The sequence below is a fragment of the Capsella rubella genome, unplaced genomic scaffold, assembly GCF_000375325.1.
Source record: "Capsella rubella cultivar Monte Gargano unplaced genomic scaffold, Caprub1_0 scaffold_7, whole genome shotgun sequence".
Taxonomy (NCBI): Eukaryota; Viridiplantae; Streptophyta; class Magnoliopsida; order Brassicales; family Brassicaceae; genus Capsella; species Capsella rubella.
Genome location: NW_006238917.1, coordinates 4,154,424 through 4,176,348, shown reverse-complemented (window position 1 = coordinate 4,176,348; position 21,925 = coordinate 4,154,424). Strand labels below are relative to the sequence as shown.

Here is a 21,925-nt window from a genome sequence, read left to right as displayed (position 1 = left end):
TGGGAGAACTTTTTTCCCTTGACGTACAGTATTTTGACTTTCATTGAAATTAACTTGGAAGTTACATTATTCGAATATATAGTGGTTGGCACATTATAGCTATAGTAGCCTAGTAAATAGATGAAATCATAATTATTTCGAGTACTTTTGTCTTTAACTAGCTAACGTCGATATTTAAATCTCAATATATATTTAGGCTACGCGTCTCGATGGGATATTGTATATATGATGAGTTGGTGAACAATAGATCATCATGCAGTACAAACAGTACATTAATTACTACTATGATTTCTGTTGTTCTTCTACTGTAGATATTTTTATAGATTGATAACAACAGAAACATCCTCACACATTCGAAGTTTTGATTACTTCGTAAAAATTTATGACCATTGTTTACAGTATAGAAGCAGACTAATTAAGAATTAGGTATATAAAGAGTCACATCAACATTATTGTCATCTGCAATCTTGAATAATATAAATTCACGTGTTTTCACCACGAGTTATATCTTTTCGTGGTGGGCTCATCCAACCAACGACTGGATGGCCTGTGTTTGATGTGGTTCTATTCCTACATGTACTTCATAATTGTAACATTAATTAGTATACGTCCATGCTAGCTTTATACGGGTTAAGAGATTTTGGGCACCAGCCTAATTAATAGAAATAAGGAGGAATGTAGCCAACATATGCATCCAGATTTGAGTTTAAAGATAAGATTTTAGATCATTTGTGGATGAATTTATTATGTATAGGCTGTAATGATTTTTTTATTTTTTTATATAATTCCCAAAAATATATTTGAAAACATATGTCCGTATTACTAGTATTTCCGTATTAATTGATTAAGAGATACATGCACGTACGTACGTGGTTTGTCCAAGAAAGGAACTCAAGTCGTAGCAACAAAAAAAAAAGAGAAGAAGAAAAATTATATAAAAGCAAAACAAAAGTCACAACGTAGGATACAAAGATTTATGCATTCATTGATCAGCTTATATATTTGTTATTCATGAGTCTACTTATCTCATCATGAGCTAAGTCTGTTTTTCTTTCTTTTCTGCTTCATTCCACTTGGGAAAATATTTTTTGAAAAATTTTCCAAAACGTCAAGGAAATGCATGTGAATAATATTTGCAACTTTGAAAAAAAAAAAAAAAAAAAAAAAAAAAAAATATTTGCAACTTTGCAGCAGAAAGAGTTGCCTTTAATAATTACAATGCCAGAGGTAGAGACAAGAGTACGAGACACATTACTATTACTATGATCTGACTATCTGACTCAGATTACCAATAACAGCACCATTACAAATTTACAATCATCCGCATGACCCGGACGTGGGAGTACTGTGGAGAACCATTGATATATGATCTTACTGACTTGAATTATCTCACGTGCGTGTTTTCTTACATCGAGATATAAGTATAAAACCTTTCGTGGATGGCCTTGGTCAGGGGCGGATCTAGAAAATTTGTTTAATGGGGGCAAAAATATAGTAAAAAACTATCAAATACTAAATTATAAAAGACATAAAATTGTCATGTAAAAACTTTAAAACATCTTACAAAACCACTCAGACGCTCATTTAACAATTGAAACATTTTTACCACATTTTCATTTGTGACATATTCAAATAATTAAAAACAAAAAAACATGTTATTAATTAAAAATTTAGAAAATTTTGAATTTATAGACTTATATTTTAAAATTTATTAATTTAAAATTTTGAATTATGTAACAAACTTCCATAAAAGCTTAACCATAGAATAAACATATAAACAATTATCACTGCAAAAACTAATATAGTCATGTATAATATAAAATCCTATATAATGTTTTCCAGGAAACATATTTATAAGCTTAAACTGATTAAATAAAATTAACTGACTAAAAAATAATGCTTATATAATATAAACGATTGTAAAAAAGGCAAGAAAATAAACTCACAAATTGATAGTTGTTAATTTGTTGTCAAACAAAGAAACCAAAGGATTAAAGAAGAAGAAAATACTAAAAAATTAGGTCTAGATTAATAAGTTTTTAATTTATATATTAATATATATTTTTTTAGTACATGGATTAATGGGTTTTCCAAAAAAAATGATGAAAAGTAGTTTTTTTTGGTAGGGACAGATTTTTTTTTATAATAAGATTTATTAATATTTTTTTTTTTTTTTTCTGCTGGCAGCTGCCCCCACCATCTTGACTGTGGGTCCGCCCCTGGCCTTGGTTGATGTCGGTATGGGTTAGAGTTTTGTATAATTTGGGGAGCAGCCAAAATTAAACGTTTAGAATCTGGTGGAATAATTTGAGTTTCGAATGCCTTTTATTACTAAGAAACAAGTTAACAACCTTGGATTGAAACTGCTCTAAAACTATTTTTCGAGTGTACTTAACTGCGGTCAAACCAAAGGCATGCATGCCTAATCCATTCATTACCTGCTTCTTCCTCTCTGGATTCTATTTCTGGCCAAGAAGCCCAAGACTGAGTATAGTATCGTATTACAACAGGAAGCCTTTTCTTTCTTATTTTTCATTTTTTAACTCATGGATTTTATGGGCCTTGTAAGCTAATGGGCTCTAAATGTAGCCCAAACGAAAATTTAAGGAAATTTTTGCCAAATCTATTTTCTTCTGTAGTTTTTCATACATTCTAAATTTCTTTTTTTTTTTGGGTAGAACATACATTCTAAATTTCTAATCTCGTACATTTCTAGTCTTGAAAAGATTGATGGTACGTATATCATGACATTATTTGAAAAAAAATGATGGACCATACTTTTAACTCGTTTTTTGTTTCTTTCATAAATAAGGCGTGATCATGTGTCTCTAGTCATATACGATATCAACACAAATAATGATTATAGTGAGAAAATTGTGATTTGTTGGTAAATGATCGTGATTTTGTTGTATGTTACAATAGTTCTAACTGATAGATTCACTAGTCGCAATCATGATTCGAAGAATAATTTGGATTTGGTGTCCATCTCATGATAAGACCATAAATCTACTGGATAGAGAATTAGAGAATATTAAAGTTTAAGGTTACAGGTAAACCGGTTAGGTTTGGAAGATTTTAATATTGCTTAGATCATGCTTGCATTTTGGAAGCACATAAAAATTCTTACATTTTTTGGAGAAAAAAATAAAAATTCTCCGTATTATTTTAGAAGGATCGGATTAAAATTCCCAACCATGACTTATTTTGATTACATCTAATTTTATGAGCATTTTAAATGGTGGAATTTCTGAGTATGATATCGGGATAATGCAATAACTTACTGTAAAATGATCCACGAACCATTGGCTTAAATAATTTTATGAGTCTGATGATTGTATGAATCATATTATGCCATATGGCACTTAACCTTAGAAACAATAAGAAAGTGGACATTTTACTATTCTTCAAAAGAATATATATGTCACATTGGGTTGTTGTAGTGATGCATTTTTTATTCACGTACGTTGTACTGATATTTGAAGAAACATTTACAGAAACATATGCAAATTCCCATTCACTACATATATAAATAAAACATCAATATAAAAAGTTATAAGCACTTTTTTTGTTGTTAAAGAAATTATGTGCATTATATGTCATAATAGAATTGTTATATGCAAAGCCACATCCATTTTTCAGAAAAAGAAAAAAAAAACGGACATGACATATTTTAGAAGTCATATTAATTAGAAAAAGACATATTAATTAGCATCAACCTTTTGAATGTTAGTGAAGGGGCAGACAAATGCAAAGAAGCCATATAAACCATCACATTTGGCCATCTCAGTGCATTTCAATATTGGACACTTCTTTTTTTAATCATCACTTTTGTTCACTTTGAGAAAATAAAATTTTAAAAGTCTACACAAATAAACGACCAAAGACCTATTGCTACCACCTAGATCCCTAGATTCCTTCTTAGCACATACTAATTTACCTTACATCTTACTTTTATTTGGCATATCTTGTTTCTTAAACAACTTTGGGTATGTGTTCAAAGATATGTGCCTCCCCAAATATATAATGTGTTACTTTAAATTAGTTAGCTAGGTCCACTTTACATAACATAATAATCACAAAAAGCTTTATAGAGGAACAACAACCAAAAGAAATTTTGATACCAATGAGATAATGTACTTAATTCACATATCACCCCCAAAGTTCAACGTATTAGCATATAAAATATAAATCATAACCGCAAACCTAAAAGGAACACATAAAATGATCATGTTAAAAAAAAAAAATGATCATGTTAAGGATGAATTAATACGAATAAATAATAATTGTTCATTTTCAAAACCGTAAGTAAACTAAACTAATTGAAGCATCAAGTAGTTTTTTTTTTTTTGCAAATAGAGTAATTCGTATGGACTTTTTGGTTTCATTTTGGGATGATTAAATATTTTTTATAATTATCAATTTTAGTGATATACATTAGTAAAAAGGTGATGAAAATGATAATCATAGCAGCTTTAGAAAAGAATTTTAGGACAAAAGTAAGAGTTAGACAGTAAAATATCGACAGATAAGCAAAAGACACAAAAATTACTCTCTGGTGGATTGATGGGTTGTTGGGTTTTCATCATAATTTTCCAAAATTTAAATGTTTTTTCTGTTTATTTTATTTTATTGATTACTAATGATTATAATTTTATCATGATTTTTAGAAAAGAGAAGGAAAAAAATTCCTTATGATCTGATGTTTTGGTCGAAAAAAAATTAATGTTACATCATTTATAGAGTTGAGGAATACATTTGGATTTGGTGAAATACGTACTTGAAAACTTTCACATTTTTATTAATTTATTTATTTTTAATTAAAAATTATTATTAAAACTGAAAATGTTTAATATCAATAGTAAAGGTTGCTAATATTTTTGTTCAACAAAATAAATATAAATAATTCAGTTGTAGCAAAAAATATAAAAAATGATAATTATGTAGGTATATGTGCAAGGAATCATAATTAAATTCCAACAAGTTTAATTATTTTACCCTGTAATGTTGTAAAGATGGAGAGAAAAATACACATTAGTCGTCTTCTTTCACTAATTTATTTACGTCCATCCTCTATAAATCGTCTTCTTTGAATAAAACAGCTTACTTTAAATATAATCTATTTAAATTTTATTTTATTCCATTAACTCGTGTGTTGCCACCAAATTGGTCAAAAAGTTCGGGCAAGTCTTATTATGAATGTGATTATGTGAAGTATTGTTAATTATTCTCTTTTTCAAACTTTTTCTATTTTTCCCAAATGATTGTTGTCTATTAGCTAACTAGGAAAACAACACTCAATTTGTTGTAAGAGGTATGTGTATTTTTGAATAATAATAATAAAGATTTTCTTCAATAATGAATGTCCTTGTTATACAGATATAAAGACTTGATCAATATTTTGATATTATATAGTTTCCTTCATTATTATTGCACACTAAAAGATTCTTCATATCATATGATGAGATGATAAGTAAGTAACTATCTTGGAACATATCCGATCAGCATGCAGCTATATGTGCATTTGTAAACCACGTGACTAAAACTATTATAAGTATAATTCTTCTATCAAGTACAACAACACGATAACATGTCATAATTAAAGAAATAGTATAGTGGTACCGTAGTTTCGTTGAATTTTGTTTTTGTTTTGTTTCACGCAAGCATTACGCTAGCTACGTGATTCCAATAGTTTATTAGCCATAATATTAACAAGAGGCTATAACTAAAAAAAGGAACATCCATACTTCAAGATTGCAAATGGTAAAGAAACTTATGAGCTATAACTTGAAATATCTTGTCGGAAAGGTTGAAAGGACGGGCCAAGGCATGTGGTGCAAATCCATGTGTGACAACATCTTGTACGTATGTACATCGGTTGCTTAGGTTACGTCAATACTCAATACTGTAACCGACGTTCCAAATGTATGTGTATATATAAGATTGTCCACCGACGAACTATTCAACATATGTTTCTAGCTAACGCAAAAATTATAATCTGAGCGACATGAACCATATGCACTACGTACAAACCCACCTCACCGATCATTGACTGTCGTTGGAGTTAGAGTCATCGGTCGATCAGCAGAGATTTTAGTTTTGCAGCCGGATCATTCTAGTAGGTAATGTATATATGGACCATAATGTCGTATATATATATATATATATATATAAATAGGTTTTAATTTCTGTATAGACCACTTTAAAAAAACATACTCATAAAGTTAGATTTAGTTTACCAGCAATCAAAGGCTCCATGAATTATTACAGTACTCACTTTTAAAAGATTTATTTGATATATCTATTTATTACAAAAATATTATCTCTAGCTCGTCTGTTGTGATTGTGTGTGTGACCTCTTTTCTTATAGGCCAACGAAAAATAAAAGTGTGCTAGAAGCTTAGACCATCTCCAAAGGGAGAGTATTAACATAAAAATTTAGAGTTTGTGCTGATTAATGGTATTAAAAATAAATCATAATATGTAAAATTGATTAGCAGCACTGCTAAACTAAAGCTTTTTAGCATCAGTTTCTATGACACATGTTTATTTTTTATTCGATGGGAAATATAGAGAGACAAAGAAAAAAAAGGGATGAATGATTTCTCTCTTTCATTATTACTCAATTTTCTCTTACTGACTTCACCATTGAAGCAACAAAAATTAAACATTTTTTAGAGTTTAATAAATTTTTATTAATCATTAAATTTTTTAAAAATTTGTTTAACACCCCAAATTAAGCATCTCCCTTTTAGGGGCAGCATTTGGTTTTTTATTTATTTTTATTTTAGCGTTTATAAATTTTGTTGATTTTAATTTTTTAACAAATTTGGAAAAAGACAACAAGTGGGACATTCCTGTTTTCTCTAGGAAATAAAAATGCAAATCAAAATTGTTTCACAATAATAGAGTGTGGAGGAGTCCAATTGAATAGCTTTCTCTTTGATTTTGACCAAACAATAAACATACATATTGGTACAATAACATCAGAAATGTTTTTGTTATAGTCACATGATGTCATAACAATTATAAATAGGATTTATATTAGTGGATTTGATGAATCTTTAGTAAAATTAAACGAGATACAGATTTTAAAGGATCCTTTAAAAAATCATATTTTCAATGACAATATATATAACCAAAAATATAGACATATAAACACGTTTTATCCAACAACAAAAGAAAGGACATATGTATAAACACGTAATTAAAATACTATTGAAGGTTATATGCAAAAAAAAAAAAAAAACCGCTGACTTGTTTTACCAAAAATAAATCGAATCTTTGTTGATTCGATCATGTTTCTTTTTTCCTCACATAAGAATTACTGATTACGATGGACCATCTAGTAATGATTTTTCATAATTATAAGTTTATAACTCATGTTGAAAATCTATTACAAAAAAGATTTTATTTTAAACAACTGTGATGCTTTTAAAACCCTTTAACAAAAATAAAATGTGATGCTTTTAAATATAAACTTGCATATAGTTTCGTGTATTATTTGGTTCATTAGTTGTGTATATATGTTTACTTTAACTTAGATGTTATTATATTAACTAGGTCTACATATCCAACTATGTGGCCGTAATATCATTAAAAACAAAATATATAGTAAATACAGGAGTCGTCGTCTTGTATTCACCATCAAAGTGGTATCAAGTGGAAGAATTTATTTTTACGGTTTTAGATAACATAAAAATATGTGATCCTATAAATTAAATCGATACATCATGAGCATGTCCCCTATTGAATAAAACTCAGATATATATACTATACATATTAAAAAGACCACTTGAGTATATGATATTTGCTATAAAACGGATAGTTTTTGTCTCTCTCTTTTTCTAAATTGGATACTTACTTTTCTAAATTGGACTCAACATGTCACAACCATGGCTAAGATCCCGATATGATGTATGAAAGTGCCAAAGGAAACCACTTGTAGTTATGCTTAGTACGTAGTTTCTTACTAAAATTGAGTATATGAATTCCATTGGTGCAAATTAAACACTTTCGTGTCATGTAGTAACAATAGCTAGACGTACTGATATTTTTAAGTTTTGTTAAAGGAGCCATGATTGTTTAAATTGATGGATTGTTCTTTTTTTTTTTTTATAAGCATAATAAAATCAGATTAGAAGAGTCATGAAATGATTGAAATTAAAGATATACATAGAAAGAAAATTGGTGAAATAATAAACCCTACCACTACCACTTGTTCATTACACATTGTACACAACTGTTGAATCAAATCAATTGATTTGGGTACCAATTTGAAGATCATCATGACCATTCATCTCTCACATTTTTCTTTTCTTTCCAATATTATGTCGATGCTCTTTACGTAGGACCATGATAATATTGTATATGTGAGAGCATAGAGACAGTTAATAATCCTAGTGTACAATAGAAGACCTGTCCATATATGACACCACTTTCTCAATGTTTTTTTTCATTCATGTTATAGAACTTGTCGTGGTGACAAGCAACAATGTAACAATACATTCCATCACTCAAATCTGAATGTAAATGGATCTTATTATATATAAGGGAATGCTTAATTATTTTTCATGATGATTCGACATATATCTAAATAGGTTATATAGTGAGAGTCTTGTGGTTTAAATTGTGACTGATCATCATCATTGCAGCCGTTTTAAATGACAAAACTCATATATGTCGGAGATGAATATATTGTGTTTCAAATCTTGGATTCATAATTTTTACATAAAAAGAAAAACATGAAGTTGTATATAAGATTTGATACATGAAAAAGGTATATAAAAATGCTTGTATCCTAGGCTTTGCAAGCTGGAATTTAGGCGGGTTAGGCGGATCCTGTCCATGAAAGCTCACCACACAAAATAATTTTTAAGAATCTCTTAGGGTTGTTTGTATATATATATATAGGTAGGGAGCATCCTAAGCTTTTTCTTTTGTATCTTTCTTCTTCCAATTTCCAACTATTTTAAAATATCATTTTGATTTCAAAGAATGGAAAATCCAAATAATATTTAAGAGAATTAGATGTTAGTCATATCCATCCCATTCCTCCTTTGGTTTTTGTGAACTTGAAAGGTAAATTTAGTAAAGCTACCAAAATAAAGAGATGATTATATTGTGTGTACCCATGAAACCCACAGCTCAAATGTGACTAAGAAAATTATTAGTCTCTTTAAAGAATAAAGTGAAGAAGAAAAAAAAGTACTAGTGAATGACTAAAAGTGACTGGTGAGGGAACAAACAAAGATGTATAATGAAATTATACATCTTTATATCTTGTTTTCTTTTTTAGCTCTCCTTTTTGATTATTTGTATATCGTTTGTCCCCTGAGACTCATCTACAAAAGAAATTCAGAAATTTGCTTTTCAGATTAGACTGTGCGTGGCTGTAAACTTGTAATTTTTATAAGTAAAACAGAAAAAAAAAAAAAAACCAAATTGAAAGTAATCAAAAAATCTTACAAAACTAATTAAGCTTCTCTAAACACATTGACCCAAAAATAAACAAAACATATTTTTAAAAAATTCAACACTCAAAAATTACATTTGTAATGCTTGAGAAGCCTATTGGCTTCCCTTAAACCACTATAGTAGGCACCGTGAGTTGTGGAGTAATGGGTTCTATGTGTTGCTTCCCCTGCAAACATGACTTGAAGCTCATGAACCTTGGCTTGATGATCATGACCATTGACCTGACCAACCTTCTTATTAATCTTTGGCAATGGCTCGGCCATGGCGTCTAGGTCATCCCCGCTTGATCCTACCGCTACATAGGAATAGGAGCCCCGGAACAGAGGATCACTTCCCCATTTGCTCCTCAAGACCTTTGTGATCTTCATTACTTCACCACCATCACTCAAAGAGCCATTGGTCAAGGGCCCTAAAGTTTTTGCGGTGTCTTTCTTAACTTCCTTGCCTTTCAAGCAAGAGATAGTGGTGGTGACACCATCTATGATCTCCTCATCGGTTAGTTTCTCAAGCTCGAGAGCTTCTTTGCCTGCAAACCAAGAAAGCAAGACCTTTGAATTGCTGTGGATTGGGGCAATGGTAGCGGTTCTTCTCATCCACCACGGGATTTTCACGAACCTAAACTCGGAATCCTCACGGTCAAACACAAGTTGCAGAGACGGGAAGTTTCTCTGTGACATTTCAACGAACAGCTTGTTGACAACTCCATATCCCAGCCTTTTGATAGCGTCTGATTTGAAATCAGGCAAAGGAGGACTAAACAGTTCTCCATCAGTCCCTATCCCTGCCTTGAGCACCCCTAAAGAGACAGTAACAATAACATGATCTGCAAAAACAACAGACCCATCTGAGAAATGCAGCTTCACATGACGATCTTCGTTACTCTGCCACTCGATCTTTCTGACCTTTCGATTCAACTGGATAACACCTTGAGGAAGCACAGACGCCAAATGCTGAATAACACTGAGATAACCTTTAGCTATGGTGATCTCTTCCCCCGGAAACATCTGGTACTCACTCTCCGCCGCGAAATCAAGCGTCGAGAGATCATCTGCTGATGTGTAAGTCCTCTGCGTGTTGCTGAACATCGTAAAAATGGCTTCTTCAAGTGACTTCCTACTCCATTTCCCATACCCTTTAACCCCATCACCTCCTCCTCCATGGCTGATTGAATCCCAATAAGCATCGAACCCAGATTTCAGGAACGACCCAACACTAGGAGGAGAACAAACCCTAGTGGCAGTTTCGTAAATATCAGCCAGACGGGCCAAATCGGCGTCGGACTGAGAGATCTCTTTCCCCTGAGCTAATTCCATGAGAGCATTGAACAATCCGGAGATGGATTCAACAATCGAAGGGTCGACCTCGAGCCCACCTTCAGCAAAGGTCTTAACTTTGTCAATGCTGGAATCCATACACTCCCATGGCTCGTCGGAGACAAGAGAGCCAGTCTCCTTGGCGATTTTATAAACAGGGCTTCCACCAATACCGTGGATCCACGTGGCACCCATCTCAATCTTCTCGGACGAGAACTCGGAGGTGTTGATCCTACCGCCGATTCTAGAACCGCCTTCGACGACGGAGAGCTCGAACATGTCGTTGGAGCTGGTGTAGAGCTTGTTGGCCGCCGTGAGACCAGCCATTCCAGCTCCGATTATAACAATTCTTGCTTTCTTCGCCATAGTTGAAAAGGAATCTACTTGTCGGTGTGTGTTGTGTTATGGGTGAAGGAAGAAAAAGAAAAGGAGAGGTTTTTATGTAAGAGGGGGCTGTGGGTGGAGAGTGTATATTTGGGGATTAGGGGGAAGAAGATGAATGAATGGAGAGAGATTGCTTTGGCAGAACATTTATAAAGGGAGAGAGTGTGTCTCTCTGACTCTGTGCCAACAAAGCCACTGGGCTGCAGAGTTTTACTAGTATATTATGTTTAAGATTTAAATTTTTAATCTCGCAATTAAGATATTATTTAAATGTTGTAATTTTGTAATTTTTTATCAATTTTAAAATTTTAATTTTTTTTTCTGGTTTATCAAATATATTTGAGAAAATCAAAAAGATATTATTTTGCAAAATTTAAACATTATAAAAATAAAGTATATGCTATATAATATGATAAGATGAGCATGAGTTTATATGTTAACTTTGTTTATAATTTAAACAAAGATATTTTTAAGAGAGAACATTTTTTTAATGAACAGTTAAACTTTCACAAACATGTCATTTTCAATCATTCTAATCCCAAAATAATTGAAATAACCTTTTGCTGTACATATAATGTCGTTATAGTTATAAAAAAATATGAGATAATCAACAATATATGAAAATACCGGTAGCTTTTAAATATTTTAGTCATATTTTGGTTCAAAAGTTAGGTTTAGTTATACAGTGAGTAAATTATTTCTTTTCAACAGACACTAAATACGGTTTAAAGAACAGAACCAAACAATTTACTTATTTAGCTTCAGTATCACACATCAACACAACACAACACAACCAACATGTCCTGAAGGCAAAATATATATATATATAATATATAAATATGTCAATTAGATTTCAAGTCACCTCATCAAAGCTCACCTATCGTCCGCAGTGCCACTGACTCATTGAATTATTTTTAAAACATATCACAATTATTATGGCGTTTACAGTTGATGTACTTAGTAAAAGTGCAATACCGAATCATATTGAATAATTTGAGTTAGATAAAAGTTACTACAAATGTGCGCAGAACAAAAATTTGCATGTTGAGCGTTATATGCGGTTGAACTGCCTCCCAACGTTTTTTTTCAAAATTTGTAGTGAATAGTGAGTGAGTGATGAAAAGATTTGCATGTAGAACAAAGCAATATGCTCCAAACGTACCAACAACGTGTCGCTGACTTATACCTTACGTGTTAACATAATAACGCATCATCTGTCTTTTTTATTGTTCTAACAACACATCTGTCTTCTTCTTTTCCTTTCTTTAATTTCTTTGGACACAAATTTTACATAAGGTTTAAGACTCTAAAACTAAATACAACAATTTGGATCACATATTGAATATTAAAAGTTATAACAAAAAGAAAGAAAGATCTATATTAATAAAGATTGGTGATTTAAAGAAACAAATATAAAAATAAAAAGTGATGATGAGGAAAGGAATAGAAAGAAAATGATAAAAAATGGAAAGAAAGAGAGAAGATCACATGTAAGAAAGAAGATGACAGAGGGTAGGGTCTGAAGTTGCAAATTATGAGTCAGTGGTACTGATCCACCTTTGATTGGATGATACCTATTTTAATCAACCTAACCATGATTGTGTCATCACTCTCCTCTCTTAACAACATCCTTCTTTATTTAGCTCATATTCATCATTTACACATACGTACGTATATATATATATGTATTGCATGCGGCTCTATATTGACATTCATCCGAATTACTCAGATTCTCGAAAGAAATCAAGAAATCTATTTACATTTAACCTAAACATATAAAGATGAATGTAGCAGTGTTAACACTATATATATGACTTGGTTGAAACGTAGCAGTGTTAACACTATAGATAGATAAAAGAAGCTAAACCTAGAATTGTGACTTACCAATGATCAAAGGGTTAAAAACTCATTTTCTTATCTTCTTTTCAATGTTAAGTTATTTTTCTTAGAAGGACATGCTTGGGGTTTTTTGTACGTCAAATACTATTGCTAAAAACTTTAGACATTAAGTCGACACGATAATTTATTTTATTTAAGACAACCATATATAAATAGCAAAGAATAAAAAGACGTTAAATATATTTCCTTTTTGCTTTTTGTTACCACCTCAGAGTTTGTAGGCAATCATCATATAATATACACGATGATAAATTGATTCCTTAGCGAGTATGTTCATGAAGAAATGTTCTTTTAACGAATATATATGTTTCTTTTAGATCGATAGCATGCAACTTTTTCTTTAGATGAAGAGATATTATTGTAGATTTATCGTCTTTACTTTAGTTAAAAATTGAATTATATATTAAACTTTTGCACTATACACCGAAATGGATCTTCATCAAAGGTAGTGCAGATCCGTAAGCTATCATATCCATTAACTTATTAAAAATCAGAAAATGACACATTACTAGAAAAAATCATATATTTAGCTATCAAAACTTAATTGATAGCTATAATTACTCATAAAATTTAATGAAATCATCAATATGCAATCCTTCTACGTTAAATCCACATTACTATATGTATATTTTTGTGACCCCGACATTTATTATTAATTCTCGAAGATGTGAAGAAATCTTTTTAAAATCCGACGTCGAAGCATAAAGACAAAATCTTGCGCTGAAGGCTTTTGTCGGTTGCGATGAGTTTGCACATCCCGAAGAAGCTCTGGCTCTCCAAGAATCAACTTTGAGAGTTCAATACCAAATACTATTAATTATTTTCTTTACTCGAGTTGTGTGTGATCTCTCTATGTACCTTTGATGTACACAAAATCATTTTTTCTCTTTCTTAACTAATATATCTACATATATGCAGATAAATATTGTTTATGTGGATATACAAGAAGGAAAGTCAAAATCTTGAGCTCCAAAATCTAGCTACAATGGTATTTTCCCGTGACCTAAGGACTTTTCCTTGATCTTCGAAGATTGAAAATGACACAGTCGAAGGTGGTCACGTGTTTCATACACATCTATTTAATATGCAAGCTATATATGTATTGTATTTATTTATAGATCAGCAGTAACAAGTGTATCAGTACCTAAAAGCTCTGCACTACTCTAGACAAATTAAGCTTTAGGCTTAGAATTAGTTCACCACACACCCTTCTTTCTCAAGTAGAAAGAACAATGGAGCTAATTTGGTGTTTAATATAGATTAGATTGTGCAAAAACTCAAATGATCGGTCTAAATGGTGTGGCATCACTACAACAATTTCGATAGAGGACATATAGAGAGAACCAGACAAAAAAAAAAGAAGAAGAAGGGGTTCAATGGCTAGGATTTAAAAAAGGACTTAACCTTGAACAATGAAGATATAGTACTTCTTGAGCCACAAATTTGTCTCCTCTCTTCCAAACAAATAGTTTGGCATATTCACATACACATACAAAACTCAAAACGTGTGTGTGTGTGTGTATAGAGTGTGTTTGTATGCGTCGACAATCAAGGCTTCTGTTTGGTTATAGCTACAATGAAATCAATGATGAGAATCCAACAAAACCTATAGACACCCTATCTGATGGTCTTATATCTATGAAAGAGTATTGTACTTAATGTCAGATAAGCCAAAACCCCATGAAAGAGTTTAGTACTAGATGTTTTAAAACTATAGAGAGAGAGAGAGAGGTGAAGGGCAGAGAAAAGAGAGAATCTACTAGAAGATATTTTGCAATAAATATCCTCAAATGTCGCTACCTAACTCCCTCACCCCACAATCCCAAGAGTTTAACTCCAATTGTCTCCAAGTTTTGCATAGATGTCTCAGGTCTTAAGATTGCATAATAGCTCTGTAGAAGTAGAACTTGTGAGTTGGTTTGGTTCAACCGGGTTTATGTAGAACCGATATTCTTGAAATGAAACCGATTAGATGTGAAGAACCAAAATTTTCTATCTGCTTTTGTTGTTGTAAGAAGTAAGAACTGAACGAATCAGTGAAACATGGGTCAAGCCAAGTACTAGAGATCTGGATTTCATTCTGTTGCTTTAGTTTCGTCTTGCTTAACCAAGTTTGGATTCACAACAATAGTTGAAGATACAAGCAAGTTAGGTGCCTACCATATTAACTTGAAGAAACAGAATCAAGAACCCTAAAAGATTAATGAAGTTTTAAAATTACCAATATTTTGGATTACTGGCCTACATAAACCAAGTAATCTCCCCGCCTAAACTAACGCCTAACTCACATACGCAAACCGATTTTCCGCAAAACTGCACCCAACCTGCAGCAACTTACTAATAGACATGGGATTGCTTCCTCAAGGCTTGGAGGTACATGTGAAAACATGTGACTTGAACTTTTCTAGCTCTGTAAAGACTTCATCCTCCGGTCTGTAAATCAAGTCACTCATCTGCCATATCTGCATAGTTAAAAATCATAAATTTACCAAGAAAGCTAATCATAGGTAGGTTTCCCAGTAAATGCAGCAAGACATTTTGAAAGTACTGTACCTGTAATGTTCCACCTCCACCGCTACTCTCACAGTTATCAGAAACACTGACAATAGTCCAAGGGTCCAATACGTTCCAGTGGAAGTCAACCACTTTGTCCCTAAGAATATTTACACAAGGAGATTACAGAAATAAAGAGTGTAGAAGAAAAAAGCAAACATGAAATTTAGGATTAAGTCTTGAGAACCTGTGACCAGCATGCTGGAAGAGAAGCCCAGCAGGACTTTTGGGTGCACGCTCGAACTTCTTGCCAACCTGAGGCACACACACATACATATATATGATTATGGTGAACTTAAAAGTAAGAGAAGAAGTTTACATGTGAATCCGTAAAACTATACTAACCCTGTCATAATCCCATATGTTCAAGAGACCATCTTCTGCGGAACTCCCAAAAACAGATGATTTATCAGGAGACCACTGTATTGATTACAAAACAGTGTCATCGGAGATAGGTATTCTCGTGTAGGAGAAATAATACGGAAACAAAAAAGAGGTAGGGGCATGTTGTTTAAACCTGAACACAAAGAACAGCAGCTTTGTGGCCTTCAAATGTGTAGACAGGTGAACCAACTCCATTTGCAGTCAGGTTTCGGCGGTCAAACACACGGACAGTGTCATCTGCTGATCTGGACAAATGGTGGAGAAACGTTGAGTGAAAGAAAAGCAGCATCTCTGTACTTTTGGACAAGTATTTAAGTGTGAAAAATCAGTCAGTACCCTGTCAAGATCAGATTGTTGTCATGAGGATTCCAATCGACAGAATGAAGATCAGCATCATGTGCCTTCTCAACCTGCCAGCACACAAGAATAAACAGACCGAAACTGTAAACCAAAACGTCAAACATCAAACTCCGATAGGGCTAAAAAGGGAGGTACCTTCATGGTAGGACCAGTACCATTTCTTGCGTCCCATAGCATTAGGCAAGAATCATCACCAACACTGCAGAATTCCTGTGCACTGCAGGACAAAACAAAAAATCACCAAAAACATCAGAAAAGTCTGAATAGTTCTGCATTTGTGTATAAAACTTAGAGCTAAAAAAAAGAGATTGTCCCAGAAGTTACCTAGATGGACAAAATGCCACATCTTCAACTGTATTCTCGTGGCCATGATATACGCCTCGAGGGCCAACAGAAGGACCACTAATTTTATTATTACTTGCACCAGTCTGTTTGAAGCTTGATCCAGGGGATTTGGAATCCGTACCAGCCATTGTGATATGATCTTGGATGCTCCACAGAACAACAGACTTGTCCTTGCCTGCACGGAAGAATTTGACACAGATAGTCAATACAAACATGCAAATATCCAATATATGACACAAAGACAGAACCAGTACAAACCTCCAGAGAGAACAAAAGGTTCGGTTGAGCACATTGCAAGAGCAAATTCAGCATTATCTTGATGCCCAGTTAGTAACTGAAATTAAATATTGTTCAGATGACGAAAAAATAGGTAAGCACAAGCAGGTGGTTTAACACGGTGGGAAAACACAACGAATATTCTCACAAGAGCATACCAAATCCGGACGAGAATGTGGAGCTCCAAACACAGCATGCCTGTCTGGTTGAGTCTCAGTGTCCCAAATGAGAACCTGAAAACCGATATATCAGACTTGCATGACTAAAAGTGGAACTAAATTTAAACGAGGATACTGAATCACAAAATAAATTTTATTGACCGGCAGATGAACCTAGAAAGCAAAGCTTACATCAGGACTGTCGGTGTGAGTAGCTACAATCTTGCTATTTTGTGGGAGTTCCCTGATTCTGTTGATCTGCAATTAATGAAGGGTACACATAATAAAAGTCTTTTTGCAGTACTCAAAATTCCTTAAACAAAATTCAGATTCAGTAAATCCATCTAAGAAACAAAAATGAGAATACAAGAATATCTCTCGAAAGGGTGGAACTCACACCTCTCCAGGGTGGATAATGGTCTTGAACTTCTTCACCAATGGAGAGTAAGCCTCTTCATTAAGCTGAAACCATATAGAAACGGTATTTCAAGAATTTCATCTTCGCAGAGAAGTGATACAAGGACAAAAGCACAGGCTTTGGTACAAAAAACGTAATTACCTGCCTATTAACAGCTTCGCAATTGGCTACGACCAAAGTATTAGGCACACTGCCATTAGTCTAGTGACAGAACCAAGAAAAAAAGGTAAACATATATGAAGTAATAGACAAACTTTGGAAAAAAATGTATAAACTACAAGAAAAAGCGTAAACCCACTTGTTCTGAGAGATAGAGTCGTTGAGTCTTCGAAGCTGCTTGCTCAAGCTTTGGCCCCCATCTGCTCAAACCAAATACCCGTTACAACGAAACAGAACCTCTTTATGCAAATATCTAAACACTTCACTAAATCTTAGCACAGCTAAACATCTGTAACCAAAAAGTAACAAAACAGAACACTAAAATCGAGTTGGCCAAGAGTTACCAACGACCATCTCTTGTCAAAAATTGTTTGAGAGCTTCAAAATGGAAACATCAGATAGCTAATGAGCTATAACATATCTAAATATAAGAGCAAAAAACACATAAAAGCATGGGGACGGAGCTAACTCATAAACTGTATAAGCCCTAACTAGAGCATGTCAATCTCACAAATTCTAGAAAACTGCAAAGAGAAACTCTCAATCTATCATCATTCACTAGCTAAAGCGGAAATGTCACTAAATCGCCAGACCAAAAGCAAAAAGCTTGAATTTTTATTTCCCAGAAAGGAAACAACTTCTCCAAAATCCTAGAACAGAAAAACCCAAAAGAAGAAAAAACATAGACCTGCAAGAGAGAGAGGGCCAGACGAGGGTATGGTTGGCAAACGAATCATAGAGAACGGGAAGAAGAGTCTTCCACTGAGCGTGCTTGTCCTCAACAGTGGCCTTGTGACTCTCTACTTTAGAAAAAGTTGACTGATGAGAGTCTTCATTGTTCTTAGGTTTACGAACTCTCTTCTTCAGCACAATGGCCGTTACCGGAGTCCTAGGTACTCTTCTGGGCCTGGTGGCTTGAACTTGAACAGAATCTGCTTCTTCGCTCTCCATTTCCTTCTTTCTCCTTTTTCTCTCCTCTCCTTTTTTTTTTTTTTTTTTTAATATTATATTTTATGCCAGAGTAAAACTTCATCCCGGGAAATACCATGACTTTTTTCTATAATAAATTTTTTTATTTTGACTATGTTATAAAAGTTACCATGTTATAAAAGTTGTGTAAACCTTTTGGTTATGAGTAAAATCAGTATCTTCCCATTAGAAAAGTAAGCGTAAAGCTTGTTCTCAAGTGTTTGTAGAAATTTACTAGAAAACTATTTCAACAACGCAAAGGTTGTTCTAATAAGCGGCCATCCAAAACTCCATTTTCGCATTCAATAGCACAAGATAATTAATTGCAAGTTTGCAACTTTGTGTTTAAAGACTACTTTTCTCAAAGTCTGACATTCATAACTCTGATTTCACTTGAACAAAAATAAATCTGATTTCATTTGTTTTTGTCTTTTGAACTAGTAGGGAATAGGGAATAGTATTGGGGAAGAAGGATCAGACATAAACACCACTAGCAAGTAGCAAAAACAACGATCCAAAACCCTGCAATGCAAATAAACAAACAGACAGAGAAGCAGATTTCAAACCCGATATTAAGTTTATGACAGCAACAAAAGTCAAGAAGATGATGAAGAAGGAGATAAGTCATACCAAGAAGACAGATGCAACTGCTGAAGTAGCGAGCTCCTTTCCGAGGCTTCGGTTTTTCCTGGATGATGTAGCTTCGTAGCTGCAACACAAATGTTATGACAGGGTAAGTTAAAACAACACTTTGATCGATCTTTGTTACACTGCAAATAACAGAAGTGTCAGATATGAGTGGACTGCGGGTAACCTATAGTCTAATACGAATGGTTCCAGTCAACAATCTTAAAGTTTTTGACTCAAGGCAGGCAACCCACTTGTTTGTTAGCCCAGCCAAAATAGAATCATATCTCTCAAACTTGTCATCCTTTGGAAATTGGAGGCTCCTTGCTTAATGAGAATCCTTATACAATCTAACTTTCTTGTGTCTTAACTAAATCGATGATTAGTCATTTTGTCACATTCAGTGAAACTTTAAAGTACTTATTCCGTATACTACCTTACTCATCCATATATCGGGAGTCTTTGTACCATGATGGCATGTAAACCTCATATATTTCTAAACGCTAATTAACTGAGACCCATGGCATGTTATATTACCACAAATTATAGTATTTATAAGAGAGATAAAACAAATCTAACCAAAGAGATCATGGAAATGATGAAAACTTATAGCTTCAAAAGCTTTTAAAAAAGGCCTACCCAAAAGCTAGCAATTAAGAATGCATTGTGACCAGAAACCATATATAAGCAGTAATAATGTTAGTCAAGCTTCAAATACAATGACGAAGCAAGAGTAGAACCTTACATGATTCATAATTCAAAACTTAGTCATGACTACCACACTAAATGGAACCCAATGACTAATCAAAGTCTGTTAAAACCAAGATGAATCGAAGCCATATCGAATCAATCAGGAACTGTTTCACTAAACTACCAATCAAGCAAATCAAAAGGAAAGGCAATTGCGAAGATCTAGAAAACCAGATCGAGTGTAAGCTTACATGAAGAAGATAGCAGTAATGACGAGGCCAATCGCCAAAGTGAACACTGACAAAGTCGGATACAACGCCACCGGAATCGGACTCGCAATTGGTTTCGCCGCCTATTCACCGGAAAAAAGCATAAACAGACCAAAACAAAATCAAAAATCGTAAAGCAGCAACAAACAAAGAGATCAAATTAGCTGTGATTGAAAACACAGGGACAGATCTAGATTTACCATTTTTGCTAAGCTCTTCTTCTTCTTCTTCGATCTGAGGAACAACGAAAAGAAGCCTTCTCTTCTTTGACTGATAGATGATCTCTAGCTTCACTAACACACGAGTCGCTCCCGGTTTGGAATTAACCGGTTTACACAAAATGCGGAAATTTTATGGGCCAGTTAGTGTTTCGATTTAATAGGCCCAAATCTACTACGTAAAGGCCATCAAATTATGTCTCACATCTTTATTGACCTTTTTAACGTATATTTCATGAATTTTAACATTGAGTTTACACAAGAAAACATTATAAATGACTTATAGATTTTTGTATTCTTACCAGATTTTTTTTTTCTGTATTGGTATACAGTGACTTATAAATTGTTGTTTTTTTCGTGGAAAAGACTTTGAAATTTAGTAAGGGTTTAATTTGTTGACCATTTACAAAAACATATGTTCACAAAGGAAGTGTTTGTGACTTGCGATACTAAATGACGAAAACCAGCTGCCGAGTATTTTCCATAGGTGGGTGGGACATATATTTCGTAATTAATTTGCTACCACATATGTTAATGTCTTTGGACGTAAGCATGCATTTGAATCGTCTAGCTAGAATCATATGGCTAATATACATGTTTACGCGTTTGCTATTTGCAGACATCTACGATGGATCGGACAAAATAATTTTGTCTGTTTTGTATGAAAAGATTTTGTGGGGAGAAAAATAAAAACCGGCCCATTCACTTTGAACGGTCTAGTATGCTTGTCCGATGCGACTATATATCCAAAACGACTATTGGGGTTTGAAAACTAATAGTTTTATCAAAATTGCTATAATGTTAATGTATATCGACTAAAAATGTAGTTGTGTTTAACATTGATTAATAAAATGAATCTTGCGGGTGACAGAGAGTTACAAACACAGTTTTCTTTGTAGGGCGTCATGCAATCACGGGACGGTGTGAGTCGGTGATATCATTCGTGTGCTTCACTCTCTAACATAGATAGAGAGAGCAAAGTGAGTTGGAAAAAAGAATTGTTGATTTAATTATATACTATAATACATTGAGTTGTAATTTACCAACGACAACTCAATAATGGATAGAGTTTGTGATTAAATAATCCATAACAAATACGTGCGTAGTATATAATTATAAGAGTACTGTTCGTCTTGCTTGGCATGCGATACTTTGTGAAGACGAAATGCAGAAGAAACTGGAAAAAGTGAAGAGTTCGAGGTGAGATGAACCTTTTGCTTTCTCACGCTACTCTAAAACTTGCGTATGTGTGTGTTTTCAATTCTGCGCCGCTCGAATTGATTAAAAAACACATGCAATTTAATACGTATAGGAGAAAGCTAAAACAAAACGACGCAACCAAATTAAGGAAAATGAAACGATCAAACGCCCAGCCGGTTAACACAAAGTGTTTTGTTGGTTTATTAGAATGTGGTACGTTAATCATTTT

At 33.3% G+C, this 21,925-nt stretch overlaps 3 protein-coding genes and 1 pseudogene across 3 annotated transcripts; all 4 read right to left on the bottom strand.

Annotated features, from left to right (window-relative positions):
• Nucleotides 1-9,421: 9,421 nt before the first annotated feature.
• Nucleotides 9,422-11,297, bottom strand: LOC17880546 (probable polyamine oxidase 5). The gene has a single exon (XM_006283436.2). The coding sequence runs from the start codon at nucleotides 11,151-11,153 to the stop codon at nucleotides 9,537-9,539; it is 1,617 nt and encodes a 538-aa protein (XP_006283498.1). The 5' UTR covers nucleotides 11,154-11,297; the 3' UTR covers nucleotides 9,422-9,536.
• Nucleotides 11,298-15,128: 3,831 nt separating this feature from the next.
• On the bottom strand, nucleotides 15,129-18,713 carry LOC17878405 (WD-40 repeat-containing protein MSI5). The gene is made up of 15 exons (XM_006283514.2): nucleotides 18,412-18,713; nucleotides 17,863-17,923; nucleotides 17,706-17,765; nucleotides 17,546-17,608; nucleotides 17,339-17,404; nucleotides 17,147-17,221; nucleotides 16,971-17,046; nucleotides 16,692-16,887; nucleotides 16,503-16,584; nucleotides 16,344-16,417; nucleotides 16,141-16,252; nucleotides 15,969-16,043; nucleotides 15,811-15,878; nucleotides 15,624-15,723; nucleotides 15,129-15,532 (listed from the first exon to the last, which is right to left on the bottom strand). Exons 1-15 carry the CDS (start codon nucleotides 18,672-18,674, stop codon nucleotides 15,431-15,433), a joined length of 1,473 nt encoding a protein of 490 aa, XP_006283576.2. The 5' UTR covers nucleotides 18,675-18,713; the 3' UTR covers nucleotides 15,129-15,430.
• Nucleotides 18,714-18,963: 250 nt separating this feature from the next.
• LOC17880475 (transmembrane protein 258) lies at nucleotides 18,964-20,588 on the bottom strand. Its single transcript, XM_023779112.1, has 4 exons — nucleotides 20,479-20,588; nucleotides 20,261-20,361; nucleotides 19,323-19,401; nucleotides 18,964-19,214 (listed from the first exon to the last, which is right to left on the bottom strand). Exons 1-4 carry the CDS (start codon nucleotides 20,479-20,481, stop codon nucleotides 19,167-19,169), a joined length of 231 nt encoding a protein of 76 aa, XP_023634880.1. The 5' UTR covers nucleotides 20,482-20,588; the 3' UTR covers nucleotides 18,964-19,166.
• An 811-nt stretch (nucleotides 20,589-21,399) lies between these two features.
• LOC17877853 overlaps nucleotides 21,400-21,925 on the bottom strand; it is a 15,278-nt pseudogene continuing 14,752 nt past the window's right edge.